The sequence below is a fragment of the Oryctolagus cuniculus genome, chromosome 3 (assembly GCF_051225735.1).
Source record: "Oryctolagus cuniculus isolate XC-2025 breed Fujian yellow rabbit chromosome 3, ASM5122573v1, whole genome shotgun sequence".
NCBI classification, from domain to species: domain Eukaryota; kingdom Metazoa; phylum Chordata; class Mammalia; order Lagomorpha; family Leporidae; genus Oryctolagus; species Oryctolagus cuniculus.
In genome coordinates, this window is record NC_142869.1 from 66,690,981 (window position 1) to 66,705,879 (window position 14,899).

A 14,899-nucleotide genomic window follows, 5' to 3' on the forward strand; every position below is an offset into this window, starting at 1 on the left:
TTAACACTACTCCCATGCAGGACCTCTGTCCTCAAAGTTGTTATTATAACTATGTCTAAGTGCTCCCAAAATATGTATCATTCTTAGATGCTTCATTAAAGTTAATTAAGTTTCTTTAAAAAAAAAAAAACAACAAGAAATAAAGGAAAAGAATTAACTGTGAGATGTAATGACTTTGAACAGCCCTTGTCTTGACTGTTGAGGAACAGGGTTTTTTAAAATTTTGTTTTGTTTTGTTGCTTTTTTTAACCCAGAAAATTGTTTAACTCTTTACTTAGTATAGGGTTGGTATTCTGTGTAAAAAGTTAATTGAAAATGGATCTTAGTGAAGAATGTGACTGGGAATGGGAGAGGGACAAGGAGGAGGGGTGGAAGAGTGGGTGGGAGTTTGGGTATGAAGGGAAGAATCACTATATTCCTAAAATTGTACTTATGAAATGCATGAAGTCTATATTCCTTAAATAAAAATATTCTTTAGGGGAAAAATTAAAAAATAAAAATACATTAAAAATATTAAAAAGATTCAATAATGTGTTCCTGGATTATCAGTGAAATGCTTATCCTTAATTCCCTCATATTCTGAGAGAGAAAGGGAAGTATGAGGTATACACAAAGGTTTTCAATTTAAGATCACCCATCACCAACCATACATAGATAAGCAGAGTCAACCAAGTTCTTCATCTGACGTCTTTTCCTTGTATTAGACAAGGGCAATGGTAGGCCAGTTATGGTTTTTATGAGAGACCTTTGGAAAAATAACTTCCAGGGAACCTTTTAAATATAACAACACCTTTAAAATTGTAATGATATTCTTTTTTTTTTCTTGTTCATTATATGCTTTATTGAAGACAAAAGCCCCAAAACACATCCACCACCCCCCAACCATTAGTAGGCAGAGTCTTCCTTCAGGTAGCCATGTCTATGGGTATCCCAAGATATAGCTCTCTCCTCAAACATTTCATCTCAACTATAAAAATGGAGCTGCAAAGGATATACAAAGATAAATGAGATTTTCTTGCCATTGTCTAATACAAACACTTCAGGTGACTCAAGAAACATGAGTAACAAGAAGTGAGAACTATGTAATTAACGAATGGAATGTCTGCTACCTATGTTGGAATTGGCGCCTCTGACAAAATCAGTTTGTGTGGACATGAGCACATGGAGAAACATGTGCCAGGTAATTGCTTCTATTGGTTTCCAGAAGGCACATGTCTCCTACACCCTCTTGGTAATGAAAGACAAACAACAGAAGTATCCAGTATTTATATCTTGCCCACTTTGAGGTATTGAATGCATAAGGAGAAGATTAGTTATATCCAAATAGCACACAATAAAATATTTTTAAACTGACATGGTTAAGTGTTAAGATTTTTAGAAATCAAAATAGTTCACATAATTTTTAACTAAAGTCAAAGCTAATAAATCTTCCATGGTAATGATTTAAGTGCAAGTGATGCTGGTTTTCTTTCTTTCTTTCTTTCTTTCTTTCTTTCTTTCTTTCTTTCTTTCTTTCTTTCTTTCTTTCTTTCTTTCTTTCTTTCTTTCTTTCTTTTTTTTTTTTTTACAGTGAGAGTGGATAGTGAGAGAGAGAGAGACAGAGAGAAAGGTCTTCCTTTTGCCGTTGGTTCACCCTCCAGTGGCCGCCATGGCTGGTGTGCTGCAGCCGGCGCACAGCGCTGATACGAAGGCAGGAGCCAGGTACTTATCCTGGTCTCCCATGGGGTGCAGGGCCCAAGCACTTGGGCCATCCTTCACTGCCTTTCCGGGCCACAGCAGAGAGCTGGCCTGGAAGAGGGGCAACTGGGAAAGAATCCGGTGCCCCGACTGGGACTAGAACCCGGTGTGCCGGCGCCGCTAGGTGGAGGATTAGCCTAGTGAGCCGCAGCGCCGGTGCTGGTTTTCTTTCCCATTCATTTCATTGCTTCAGAGTAAAGGTAGATCAGTTTTTCTTGAACAAGTCAATGCAGCTCTGCAAGAGGGAGACATTATTCCTGGCATGCTTTATTTCCAGTTCAGACATTTCAATTAGATTCTTTCTAAATGCTGCCATTCTCTTCCGCTTGAAATTTACCAGTTCTTCTTTAGCAGACTCAGAAAGCTGTTCAAATTTCTGGCAGCATTCCTGCTGGTGTGCCTCTGCCAACTTGACATCTCTGCTTTTCAGCCGGGCTTTATCCAGAGCTTTGTTTGAGTTCTCATAGTCAATGAGGGCCTTAGTATGTCTGTAGAAGAGGTCCTTTGCAGCCTCTATGTTGAGCATGTAGTAATGGAGGAGTTCTGTGAGCTTTAAATCTTCATCTGATGAGACGCGACCCTCTACTTTCCTAAGTTTTTCAAACAGCTCAGCAACCTTCAACAGGTACTTTTTGATGACTGTGGGCTCTTCCAAAGCCAGGCTGTGCAAGCAAGCTGCAGTGTGGATATAGTCGTCTGCAACATTTTTATGAGACCTGGTCATCTTGTCAGCTTTCCCACAGGAGTCCTTGATCCTGTTGTAGTAGTTAATGAAGAAGGTCTTCTCTTGCTCAAAGAAGTCATCTACCTCCTTAACTCCAGAAAAAAGGACTTCATCAGCACTTTTCACCACACTTTTGAAAAAGCCACCAAACATCTCTTTGGTATTTTTCCGCCTGACACTTAGATCCTGATCATATTCCAGGAAAACATGAAAGTTGCGATCTTTACTGAGAACAGGGTAAGAAGAAAGCCGTTGAAGAAAGACTTCATGGGAGGACACAGTCTTCTTAAAGACAGCGAGATACTCAGCCTCCAGTTCTTGTTTCATCTTGGCAAATTCTTCCTTGGTCATAGACCCTTCACCGTCTCCAAGTTTCTGCATCTTCTCATGAGGGCCATTGAAGTCAGGCTTTGTAGGTGCAGGTGGAATAATAAGCCCAGCATACTCTGTTGTTTCAGTGAGTGTGTCCTGTAGCCACACAAAGTCTTCATGTTGCCTCGTAACAGAAAACTCTGGGCTCTGAAACGTGGGCAGTGTGGTCTTGGTGTGCGCTGTAAATTTGACCTTATCTCTCTCGCTGAGTGCATCAGGTATGTCAATCTGAAGTGAAGGATCAATGTTCAGGTCCACAGACACAGATCTCAGCTTGCTGCGGTCCTCCTCCTGCTGCTGCAGCAACTCGGGAACCGTGGCCATGACGACACGGGCCTCGAGCAGGTGCTGCCTGGCCTCGCTCCGCACCACGCGGAGGCCGCTGACCGCAGGACTGCGACGAGAATGCGGAGCCACGGGCACTCTCTGAGCGAGGCACATCTTGAGGTAATGATATTCTAATGATAGCAAGCACTAGACAAGATAATGCAATCAAGTGCCAAAAATGGACATCTCTAGAGCCAAAAATAATGTATTTTAATTAGATTTTTTTTACTTATTTCTACAATTTTTGTCTCACTTGGTAAAATTTATGAAACTTTAACAAAGATTTGTAAACCTTGGGAAGACATTACTCATTTACAATGTTCATAATATACAATGCATTATAATTTTCATGATATTATGTTTATATTATATAATAATTCTACTTCATTGCCACTGCCTCATGTTTGTTTCTGTTTTTAACAACTGAATAGAAGTAAAAGGAGAGAGAGATTTGAGACACAAAAAACTGTTATCTCCTAAGGTCTTGGTTTTCTTATCCCATTCCCTAATCTCCCAAATAAGCTCTTCTAAAAATATCTTATTAACATAAGAGCCCATTAAAGGGATGGGGCCCTACCCACCCCTGTTGATAATTAGAGCTACAAGCTATTTGGTCAGCCAAATCCTGACAAAGAGTCTGTTTGAGTTTAGTAAAATTGCATGTACAGAATTAACCCGCTATAATGATGAAGACATAATACATAAATCCAGAAAATTTTCTTGTTAGAAGTGGTCAATATTTGCCCAAATCAAAAAAAAACTGAACTAAACAAAAACTTGCCACTTGACGTAACTTCTATTACTAAAGAAAAATCTGCTTTCTTGGTATAACTGAGAAAATTATTTGAAGGTACTACATGATCACAATCAATATAAATCCATTTATCACTGTAATGTTTCACATTTTATGTAGAATCGAATACTTAATTATTCTGCCAAACAAAAGTTACTGTGGTTAAAAACAAAATGACACAAGTGTATTACCTGGCATAACACCTGGCTATCCCACGATATATGTGTTCAATCCCAGTGTTTTTTCCTCATTATTTCAACAAGACTATGTAATTGTAATAGTCAAGATATTACTTGAAAGCTACTCAAGAATAATCAGATCTGTCCAACTAGGTTACAATGTTTATAAGGTGATAGTGTCTAGCTTCCAGGGAGATTGCACACCATTTTTATGATCACTAAGAACTAATATTTGACTTATAAATTCTAATCTCATCTTTTGTACTTTGAGAAAAGAGATTAACAATCTTATCCACATCAAGATGCTTGTTTTCAAGAATTGATTCCATCTCTTTGAAGAGTTCTGTCTCCAGTTTCCTCATGTTGTCCAACAATGTTTTGCCTTTTTCCTGAAAAATTAAAAATATTTTTATAAATACATACACAAGAAAAACCAAATTCCAAATCAACTCTACAGAAAAGTTTTTTTATTCTGAGTTCTGCTTCAGGCTTGGTTCCCCTCTATTCTTTAGCTTTAGAAGGAATAAAATTCTTTTTTTTTTTTTTAATTTGAAAGAGTTACACAGAGAGAGGAGAGGCAGAGAGAGAAAGAGAGGTCTTCCATCTGATGGTTCACTCCCTAACTGGCCGCAGCGGCTGGAACTGAGCCGATCCAAAGCCAGGAGCCAGGAGCTTCTTATGGGTATCCTACATGGGTGCAGGGGCCCAAGGACCCGGGCCATCTTCCACTGCCATCCCAGACCATAGCAGAGAGCCGGATCAGAAGAGGAGCAGCAGGGACCAGAACCAGCACCCACCGGTGCCTCAGGCTAGGGCGTGTTGTGGCACAGTGCCTGTGATGCTGGATTCCATATCTGGGCACTGGGTTGAGTCCCAGTTGCTCTGCTTCTGACCCAGCTCCCAGCTAATGTGCCTGAGAAGGCAGTGGAAAATGGCCCAAGTACTTGGAACCCTGCCACCCATGTGGGAGACCAGATGGAGTTCCAACTCCTGGCTTCAGCTTGGAACAAGCCAAACCATCACAGCTGGTTGAGAAATAAACTGCAAGTGGAAGATCTCTCTGTCTCTCCCTTTCTGTCACTCTTTCAAGAAAATAAATAAAATAAAATAAGAAAATAAAATAAGAAGGAGGGAGGGAGGAAGGAAAAAGGGGCCGGCGCTGTGGTGCAGTGGGTTAAAGCCCTGGCCTGAAGCACCAGCATCCCATATGGCCGCTGGTTCAAGACCCGGCTGCTCCACTTCCGATCCAGCTCTCTGCTATGGCCTGGGAAAGCAGAAGATGGCCCAAGTCCTTGGGCCCCTGCAGCCGTGTGGGAGATCTGGAAGAAGCTCCTGGCTCCTGGCTTTGGATTGGCACAGCTCCAGCAGTTGCAGCCAATTGGGGAGTGAACCATCGGATGGAAGACCTCTCTTTCTCTGCCTCTCCTCTCTCTGTATAACTCTTTCAAAGAAATAAATCTTAAGGGTAAAAAAAGGAAAAAGAGAATAAAATTCTTTGAAAAAAATTTATCATTCTAGCTGGTGCCATGGCTCAATAGACTAATCCTCCGCCTGCGGCGCCGGCACACCGGGTTCTAGTCCTGGTCGGGGCGCTGGATTCTGTCCCGGTTGCCCCTCTTCCAGGCCAGCTCTCTGCTGTGGCCCAGGAGTGCAGTGGAGGATGGCCCAAGTGCTTGGGCCCTGCACCCCATGGGAGACCAGGATAAGTACCTGGGTCCTGCCTTTGGATCAGCGCAGTGCGCCAGCCTCAGCGCACTGGCCATGGCGGCCATTGGAGGGTGAACCAATGGCAAAGGAAGACCTTTCTCTCTGTCTTTCTCTCTCACTGTCCACTCTGTCAAAAAAAAAAAAAAAAATTATCGCTCTAGATTGAGCTAATGCGTTATACCAAGGTATTATTTTATTCTTTTAAAAATTATTTTAGTTATTTGAAAGAGTTACAGAGAGAGGTAGAGCAGCTTCCTGCAGTGCCAGCATCCCATATGGGCACTGGTTCGAGTCTTGGCTGCTCCACTTCTGATTCAGCTCTCTGCTATGGCCTGGGAAAGCAGTAGAAGATGGTCCAAGTCCCTGGGCCCCTGCACCTGCGTGGGAGACCTGGAAGAAGCTCCTGGCTTTGGATCGGCCAGCTCTGGCCATTGTGGCCATCTGGGAAGTGAACCAACAGATGGAAGCTCTCTTTCTCTCTTTCTTTCTTTCTCTCTCTCTCTCTCTCTCTGCCTCTGCCTCTGCCTCTCTGTAATTCTGCCTTTCAAATAAATAAATAAATCTTAAAAAAATATTATATTGGGGCCAGCGTTGTGGTATAACAGGTAAAGCTGCTGCCTGTGATGCTGGCTGGCATCCTGTATGGGCTCCAGTTTGAGACCCAGCTGGGCCACTTTCAATCCAGCTCTCTGCTAATGAGCTTGGGAAAGCAGCAGAAGATGGCCCACATCCTTGGGCCTCTGCATCCATGTGGGAGACCCAGCTCCTGGCTTTGGCCTGGCCCAGCCCCAGCCCCAGCCATTGCAACCATCTGGGGAGTGAACCAGCGGATAAAAGATCGATCGATCTCTCTTTGTCTCTCCCTCTCTCTGTGCAATTCTGCCTTTTAAAAAATTAATAAATCTTTAAAAAAGAATATTATGTAAGAGAATAGGTTAACTACCATTTACAGATTGTAATTTTGGGTGTGGGATATATACTATGCAAGTTACTTTAACTCTTCTGTTCTCAGATTCCTTATAAAATCATCATGCAGGTTAAATGAAATAATTCCTATAAAAATACAATGTGACAAGCATTTAGCCTAGTGGTGAAGATACCAGTTCACATGTCAATGTCCCACATCTAAGTGCCCATGTTTAACACCCAGCAACTCTTAATTCTAGCTTCCTGCTAAGACAGATCCTAAAAGGCAGTGATGAAGGCTCAAATAATTGGGTTCCTACCAGCCATGTGGGAGACCTGAATTGAGTCCCTAGTTCCCAGCTTCAGCCTAGCCTAGTCTTGGATGTTGCTGGCATTTGGGGAGTAAACCAGAAAATGGGAGCTCATTCTTTTTGTCTTTCTGTCTCTCCAAAAAATTAATTAATAAATAAATAAAAAATAAAGGTACTATGGTACTTGGATGTATAACTTATATTACTTATATCCTTAATATACTAAATTTCTCTAAAAGATTCATAACACTTGCATTATTAACCAAAGGCAAAAAATAATAAAGCTCTATTAGTCTGAGCTTCTAAAATAGTTTCAAATTTATTTTTTATATGAAGGAAGGAAAGTTGACACTCCGAAGTACAATAACTGGACTGAATCAAACTATCCTAAATGATACAACAAAGAATTTAATCTAATCATACCTTATTATTGTCTATTATTTCCAATGCCTGTTGATGTTTTTGGTAGAGTGGGTGTCTTCTGTCAGGCTTACTCTTAAAGTGTGGCTTCTTTTTCACTGGATCTTCAAGTTCAAATGTGGGTGAACTGGTATCCAATAGTTGTGAAATATGTGGCGCAAATATGAAAGGCTTAAACACAGATCTAGAAGAAACAGTCTTTATTAAATTGCCATGTCAATATATTTTATAATATTTAGCATTATTTTTTTTTTGACAGGCAGAGTGGACAGTGAGAGAGAGACAGAGAGAAAGGTCTTCCTTTGCCGTTGGTTCACCCTCCAATGGCCGCCGCGGCCGGCGCACTGCGGCCGGCGCACCGTGCCAATCCAATGGCAGGAGCCAGGAGCCAGGTGCTTTTCCTGGTCTCCCATGGGGTGCAGGGCCCAAGCACCTGGGCCATCCTCCACTGCACTCCCTGGCCACAGCAGAGGGCTGGCCTGGAAGAGGGGCAACCGGGACAGAATCCGGCGCCCCGACCGGGACTAGAACCCGGTGTGCCGGCGCCGCGAGGCGGAGGATTAGCCTAGTGAGCCGCAGCGCCGGCCAATATTTAGCATTATTTAAGGCTTCTAAGATTTTCTATAGTTAGCAGTTTCTATTAATGATGCTATACACTAATGGTTCCTGTCATACTGGTTACACTTACGCTTGTCTTCCTTGGGATATGCTTTGGAACTTTATATAGCCTTATATTCCAGTGAACTTAACAGAGGGCCTGACACATAAACAATGTCAGTGAAGCAATAATTTATCATATCAAACTTCAACCTCTACAGTTAGAGGGTCATCTTCAACGTCAGAGATTGATGTTTGGACTTGGGATGAAAATCATTACCAGTGTTAATAAGGTTCTATTCCATTTTCTTGAAAATATCTTTAATAATATGAAAGACTATATCACTAAGAAACAGTAAATATAAACTTATTTCTAAATGTGATCTGCATTGAATTTTGTGAAAGATACTAATGACTTACATCAAGATAATGTTTACAATCCTAATTATGGTTTGAACTACTAATATTTTAGGTTTAACATGTTTGGATTTTTAAATATGAGTGTATAAGTAAATCCAACACAATGATATCATATAACCTTTTTTACTGTTACTAATCATCTAAGGCTTTAATATCTAAAATCTGAATAAGAAAACCTATTTATTTTCTTGACAATGTTAGACATTTGTGAGAAGAAGGAACGGGGATAACTATAAGAAACTATTAAATTTTTTTTCCATAAAAAATGAGAAGTTATGCACATAAGGAAATTACAGAGTAAAACCTTTACAGAAAATACATAAAAAAATTTGTATAACAAAAATTTAGCTTGATATGGTCAACAACATACTAATGATTTTACCTTATCCCTTGCTTGTTTATAGCATGTTGTACTTTACCTCTCAGGGTCAGGAGTTCCTGTAAAGAAGTGAATACAAGGAAGCCTGGGGTCTTGAGGTAAAACAGAAACCATGCTCGCAGTGGTCATGAATTCACCCTCCATATTAATGCCACTTGGTTTATCTCGGAGAATCTCCATCATCGTTTCAAAAGTTATATTTCCTAGAGAAAATAATTTTAAGAACCATCAAATATGTATGCATATGCAGATGCCTTGGAAATAGTTGTTTTTTTCTCTACTGTTAATATATAATATGTGATATTGGTCTTGGTATAAATGAAATAAGAGTCAAACTTAGTATCAATTACAGTGAAACTTATTCCACTGTCATAGTAAGATTTAATATATATATATATATGCAGTCTCAAAACCACTGTAGCAGATAAAAAAACTTCCTAAGGAGAATACAATAATATGGGGCTAGTATTGTGGGATAATGGGATAAGAAAATGTCTGCAATGCAGGCATCCCAGATGGGCCCCAGTTCAAGTACCAGTTGTTTTACTTCTGATCCAGTTCCCTGCTAATGTGCCTGGAAAGCAGATGGCCCAAGTACTTAGGCCCCTGCCACCCATGTGGGAGACCTGGAAGAAGCTCCTGGCTCCTGACTTTGGCCTGGCCCAACCCTGGCTGTTGCGGCCATTTGGGGAGTGAATCAGCAGATGGAAGACATATCTCTCTCTCTTTGTAACTGCATTTCAAACAAATAAATAAATATTTTTTAAAAACTTCTGGGGCCAGAGCTGTGGCGCAGTGGATTAACGCCCTGGCCTGAAGCGCCGGCATCCCATATGGGTGCCGGTTCAAGACCTGGCTGCTCCACTTCCGATCCAGCTCTCTGCTATGGCCTGGGAAAACAGTAGAAGAAGGCCCAAGTTCTTGGGCCCCTGCACCCACGTGGGAGACCCGGAAGAAGCTCTGGCTCCCAGCTTTGGATCGGCGCTGCTCTGGCCATTGGAGTAAACCATCAGATGGAAGACCTCTTTCTCTCTCTGCCTCTCCTTCTCTGTGTAACTCTGACTTTTAAATAAATAAATAAATCTTAAAAAAAAAAAAAAAAAACTTCAAGGCATATGGAATTAATAATTAACTGAGTTTATCAATAACTATTATCAAAATCTATCTGTTTTGGGAGCCAAATATTAAGACAATATTGTGCTTAGTTTCCAATCTTACACAAGATATTCTTCATAAAATAACAAATTAGGGGCCAGCGTTGTGGCAAAGTAGGTATATAGCCCCTGGTTTTGATGTGGGCATCCCATATGGGCACCGACTCATGTCCTGACTGCTCCACTTACAGTCCAGCTCCCTGCTAATGGCCTAGGTAATGAAGTGGAAGATGGCCAAAGTACTTGGGACCCTACCAACCCACGTGGGAGACCTGGAATAAGTTTCTGGTTGTTGGCTTTGGCCTGGCCTGGCCTGGCCCAGCCCCAGCAGTTGTGGCCATCTGGAGTGAACCAGCAAATGGAAGATCTCTCTGTCCCTCCCTCTCTTTCCATAACTCTTTCAAAGTAAATAAATCTTTAAAAAATAACATTATTTTCCTATAATAATTTCTGTGCCTGACATCAATAACCTTACATGAGAGTATAAATTGTAAGCTGAGCAGGAATGAAGAAGACAAAAACAGAGTATGGGTTAATGGAATTTGAATGTGCACAATTCAGATGGACTAATTTAAGAAAAGTTTAAATATGTGGGCTCATCCTGCGAGGCCCACACTGTTCGTATGGTGGGGCCATGGCTAACAAGAAGCACCAGAGATAGTTTCAGTAAATGTATCTGTTTATTAACAGTTGGCCACAAGCTTTTATAGGGCAGGCAAAGGGGAGTAGCTATCAGGGTAGCAATACTAATTTTTTTTTTTTTTTTTGACAGGCAGAGTTAGACAGTGAGAGAGACAGAGAGAAAGGTCTTCCTTCCGTTGGTTCACTCCACAAACGGCTGCTACGGCAGGCGCGCTGCGCCAATCCGAAGCCAGGAGCCAGGTGCTTCCTCCTGGTCTCCCATGTGGATGCAGGGCCCAAGCACTTGGGCCATCCTCCACTGCATCCCTGGGCCACAGCAGAGAGCTAGACTGGAAGAGGAGCAACTGGGACAGAACCGGTGCCCCAACCGGGACTAGAACCCGCAATGCCGGCACCACAGGTGGAGGATTAGCCTAGTGAGCTGTGGCTCTGGCCTAACACTACAGGATAAAGTAGATACCGGCACCGCTATGCTTTTCCAGGGAGGAAGCACCTGGCTCCTGGCTTTGGATTGGTACAGTGCGCCAGCTGTGGTGGCCATTTTGGGGGTGAACCAACAGAGCAAGGACCTTTCTCTCTGTCTCTCTCTCACTGTCTAACTCTGCCTGTCAAATAAAAACAAAAACAAATACAGATAGATATCTGTGAGTATAAATAAGTAAAAATAACCTGATCCAATTTCAACTGAAGTTACAACAGTTAATTCAATGAGGATCTTTCCAGAAAAGTTTCAGTATAGGTTTAAAAGCTTTCCTTTGACTAGACACAAGAAATATTTTTTAAAGATTATATTTATTTGTTTGAAAGGCAGAGTTAGAGAGAGAGGGAGAGGCAGAGAGAGTGAGAGTGAGAGCTCTTCTGTCTGCTGGTTCAATCCCCAAATGGCCACTATGCCCAGGCCAAAGCCAGAAGCTTCTTCCTTGTCTCCCACATGGTTGGCGGGGACTGAAATACTTGGGCCATCTTCCACTGCTTTCCCAGGGGCATTAGCAGGGGCTGGATAGAAAGTAGAGCAGCTGGGACTTGAACTGGCACCCATATGGGATGCCAGTGTCAGAGGCAGCTGCTTAACTTGTTGTGCCCTAAGAAATTCATATTATCAAAAGAAAACTGGTACTAGGAAATAGCCACTTGAAATAACACACTTAAAACCAAATGAGAGGGGCATAGCAGGCGCCAGCATATGGATGCCTGTTTGTGTCCCTGCTGCTCTACTTCCAATCCAGCTTTTTGTATGGCTTGGGAAAGCAGTAGAAGATGGCCCAAGTGCTTGGACCCCTACACCCGCATGGGAGACCTGGAGGAGGTTCCTGGCTTCTGGCTTCAGATCAGCCCAGCTCTGGCCATTGCAGACATTTGGGAGTGAACCAGCGGATAGAAGACCTCTCTCTTTCTTTCCCTCTCTCTCTGTCTGTAACTCTGTCCCTCAAATAAATAAATATTAAAAAAAAGAGAGAAAGAGAGAGAGAAGGTGGGAAGTTGTGTAAATTCCCATCTGATGGTCTCCATTCTTCAAAAAAAAAGGGGGGGGGGTCACACTTTCATGGTAAATAGCAGAGTTTATAAAAGGATTGAGTTTTTAACATAAAATAAAAATATTACAGAAATAAGTTTATATAAGTTTATAGCTAAGAAGGCTTGTTTTTAAGTTTATTTATTTTTATTCACTTGAAAAGCAGAGCAACAAAAAGAGAAATAGATCTTTCATCTGCTGATTCCCTCAGATGCCTTCAACAGCCAGGGTGGGGCCTGCAAAAGCCCGGATCCAGAACTCCATGTGGGACTCGTATGTCAGTGGGAGGGACCCAAGCACTTCAGCCATCATCTGCTGCTTCCCAGGGTGTGCATTAGCAGGAAGCTGGACTGGAAGTAGAGGCAGGACTTAATCTCAGACACTCTGATATGGGACATGGACATCCCAAGTGATGGCTTAACCCACTGAGCCACAATGCCTAACCCTGTAGTTAATAAAATTTAAGTTAAAATTTAAATATGCTAATTCTTAGAACAAAGAATGAATGAAGTAGAAGCCAGTGCTGTGGCTTAGTAGGTTAAGCTTCTGCGGGCAGCACCAGCATCCCGTATGGGCATCAGTTTGTGTCCCAGCTGTTCCACTTCCAGTCCAACTCACTGCTGATAGCTTGGGAAAGCAGTGAAAGCCAGTCCAAGTGCTTGGGCCCCTGCATCCCAGTGGGAGCCAGGAAGAAGCTCCTGGCTCCTGGTTTTGGATCCTCCCAGCTCCAGCAGTGTGACATTCAGAGAGTGAAACATCAGATGGACGACCTCTTTCTGTCTCTCCCTCTCTCCGTCAGTAACTACCTCTCAAGTAAATAAATAAATCTTTAAAAAAATGATATAATTTTCAACAAAGTTTTAAGAAAATACAACTCTAATTAACTACTGCAACATCATAATTTTTGCAAAAATATCTGAAGATCTAGTTAAGTTTCTCAAGTCTCTCCCTTAATATTTTAATACTCAAATCATTTTCCTATCATGTACTTAGTCATGCTATGAGTTTTGTCTTCAGTGTTACTTTGACTTCTTGAAATTATGCATCTTTTATAAGATTTTCAGTTTGCATTTTATTTCTACTGTGTTGTTGAATACTTAATAACCATTAAGAGGCTGACCAGCAAAATGCTAACATTAAAGTCAAGGAAAGTGCTAAGTGAGGAGGCCAGCACTGTGGCACAGTAGATTACTCCTCCGCCTGCAGTGCTGGCATCCCATGTGGGCGCTGGTTCTAGTCCCGGCTGTTCCTCTTCCAATCTAGCTCTCTGCTATGGTCTGGGGAAGCAGTGGAAGATGGCCTAAGTGCTTGGGCCCCTGCATCTGCGTGGGAGACCCGGGAGAAACTTCTGGCTCCTGGCTTCAGGTCAGCACAACTCTGGCCATTGAGACCATTTGGGGAATGAACCAAAGGAAGGAGGGCCTTTCTGTTTCTCTCTCTTTCTCACTGTCTGTAACTCTACCTCTCAAATAAATAAATCTTACAAAAAAAAAAAGTGCTAAATGAGGAAAGATGTTTGAATGAGGACTAATTTAATGGTGGTTCATTAGTGATTTTTTTTTTTTTTTTTTGCTTCTCTATGCAACATCTGTAACTTTGAGCCATCATCTGCTGCTTCCCAGGCACATTAGCAGGGAATTGGATCACAAGGCAGAGTAGCCAGGATTCAAACCAACACACCAACACGGGATGTAAGCGTGCAAAGCAGCAGCTTAATCCACTGCTCCATAGTGCCTGCTCCTACATATTTTCTTCCACAAAAGATTTAACATTCTTCTGCTAGACATATAGAATACAGATGAATTATCTTGATCCACTTGACTGGTCTACTCCTTGTTTGTACTCACTCCTAAGGAGTAGCCTTTCTGGGATGGCAACTGAAAGCATGGGGTATTTCCTAGGCTCCTTCTTAGTCCTCAAATCCAGTTTCTATTCCTAAGGTCTACAGAATCCCTGCTTGGCTTTTAAGGCTTTAGCAGCTACTTCTGCTTACTTTCTCAGTGTCTCATCCCGCATATATGCTATGTAGAAGTCAGCAATTGCTTTAAGGAGAAAATGTGACACCGAAAGTCAGGATATTTTCAAAATGTAAGTAGTTTTTTCTCAATCTCCTGGATCAAGGCTCCTCATGTCCTAGCTATTTTGGGTGTCTAGCCATGCCTTCAGATAGTGGGTTATTTTCCCTTTAGATCTTATCATTTTTCCTGGAAGGAGGTCAGTCTACACTTGCTCTTAGCCAAAAGGCCGAGAAGCGATGGAGGTCAGTCTAATACCAGCTACTCCTCCATAGCTACTTTTGTGTCTTTTATTTTTTTTAAGACTTTATTTATTTATTTGAGAAGTAGAGTTAGAAAGAGAGGGAGAGAAAGGTCTTCCATCCACTGGTCCACTCCCCAAGTAGCTGCAATGGCCAGAGCTCAGCCCAACCGAAGCCAGGAGCTTCTTCTGGGTCTCCCATGCATATGCAGAAGTCCAAGCACTTGGGCCATCTTTCACTGCTTTCCCAGGCCATTAGCAGAGAGCTGAATCAGAAGAGGAGCAGCCAGGACACAAACCAGTGCCCAAATGGAATGCTGGCACTGCAGGTGGAGGCTTAGCCTATATACACCATACTGCCAGCCCCTACTTTTGTGCTTTTAATTACTCCAACCTACTAGTATGCCTCCCATTTATTAAATTATCAGTCTCTTTTTACCCTGAAGTATTAGTAACTTCTTA

General features: G+C 42.0%; 2 protein-coding genes across 5 annotated transcripts in view; both read right to left on the minus strand.

Moving 5' to 3' along the window:
* Positions 1-812: 812 nt before the first annotated feature.
* LOC100354104 (sorting nexin-5) lies at positions 813-3,274 on the minus strand. Its single transcript, XM_051848504.3, has one exon. It carries the CDS (start codon positions 3,272-3,274, stop codon positions 1,943-1,945), a length of 1,332 nt encoding a protein of 443 aa, XP_051704464.3. The 3' UTR covers positions 813-1,942.
* Positions 3,275-3,349: 75 nt separating this feature from the next.
* The window catches only part of SCRN3 (secernin 3), a 32,162-nt gene continuing 20,612 nt past the window's right edge, over positions 3,350-14,899 (minus strand). For all 4 annotated transcript variants that reach the window (XM_002712297.6, XM_008258763.5, XM_070070676.2 and 1 more), the window contains exons 6-8: positions 8,913-9,075; positions 7,480-7,660; positions 3,350-4,521 (exon numbers count right to left, since the gene is read on the minus strand). In XM_002712297.6, coding sequence (XP_002712343.3) covers positions 4,351-4,521; positions 7,480-7,660; positions 8,913-9,075 — 515 coding nt within the window. In that variant the 3' untranslated portion in view covers positions 3,350-4,350. The remainder of the gene's footprint in view (positions 4,522-7,479; positions 7,661-8,912; positions 9,076-14,899) is intronic.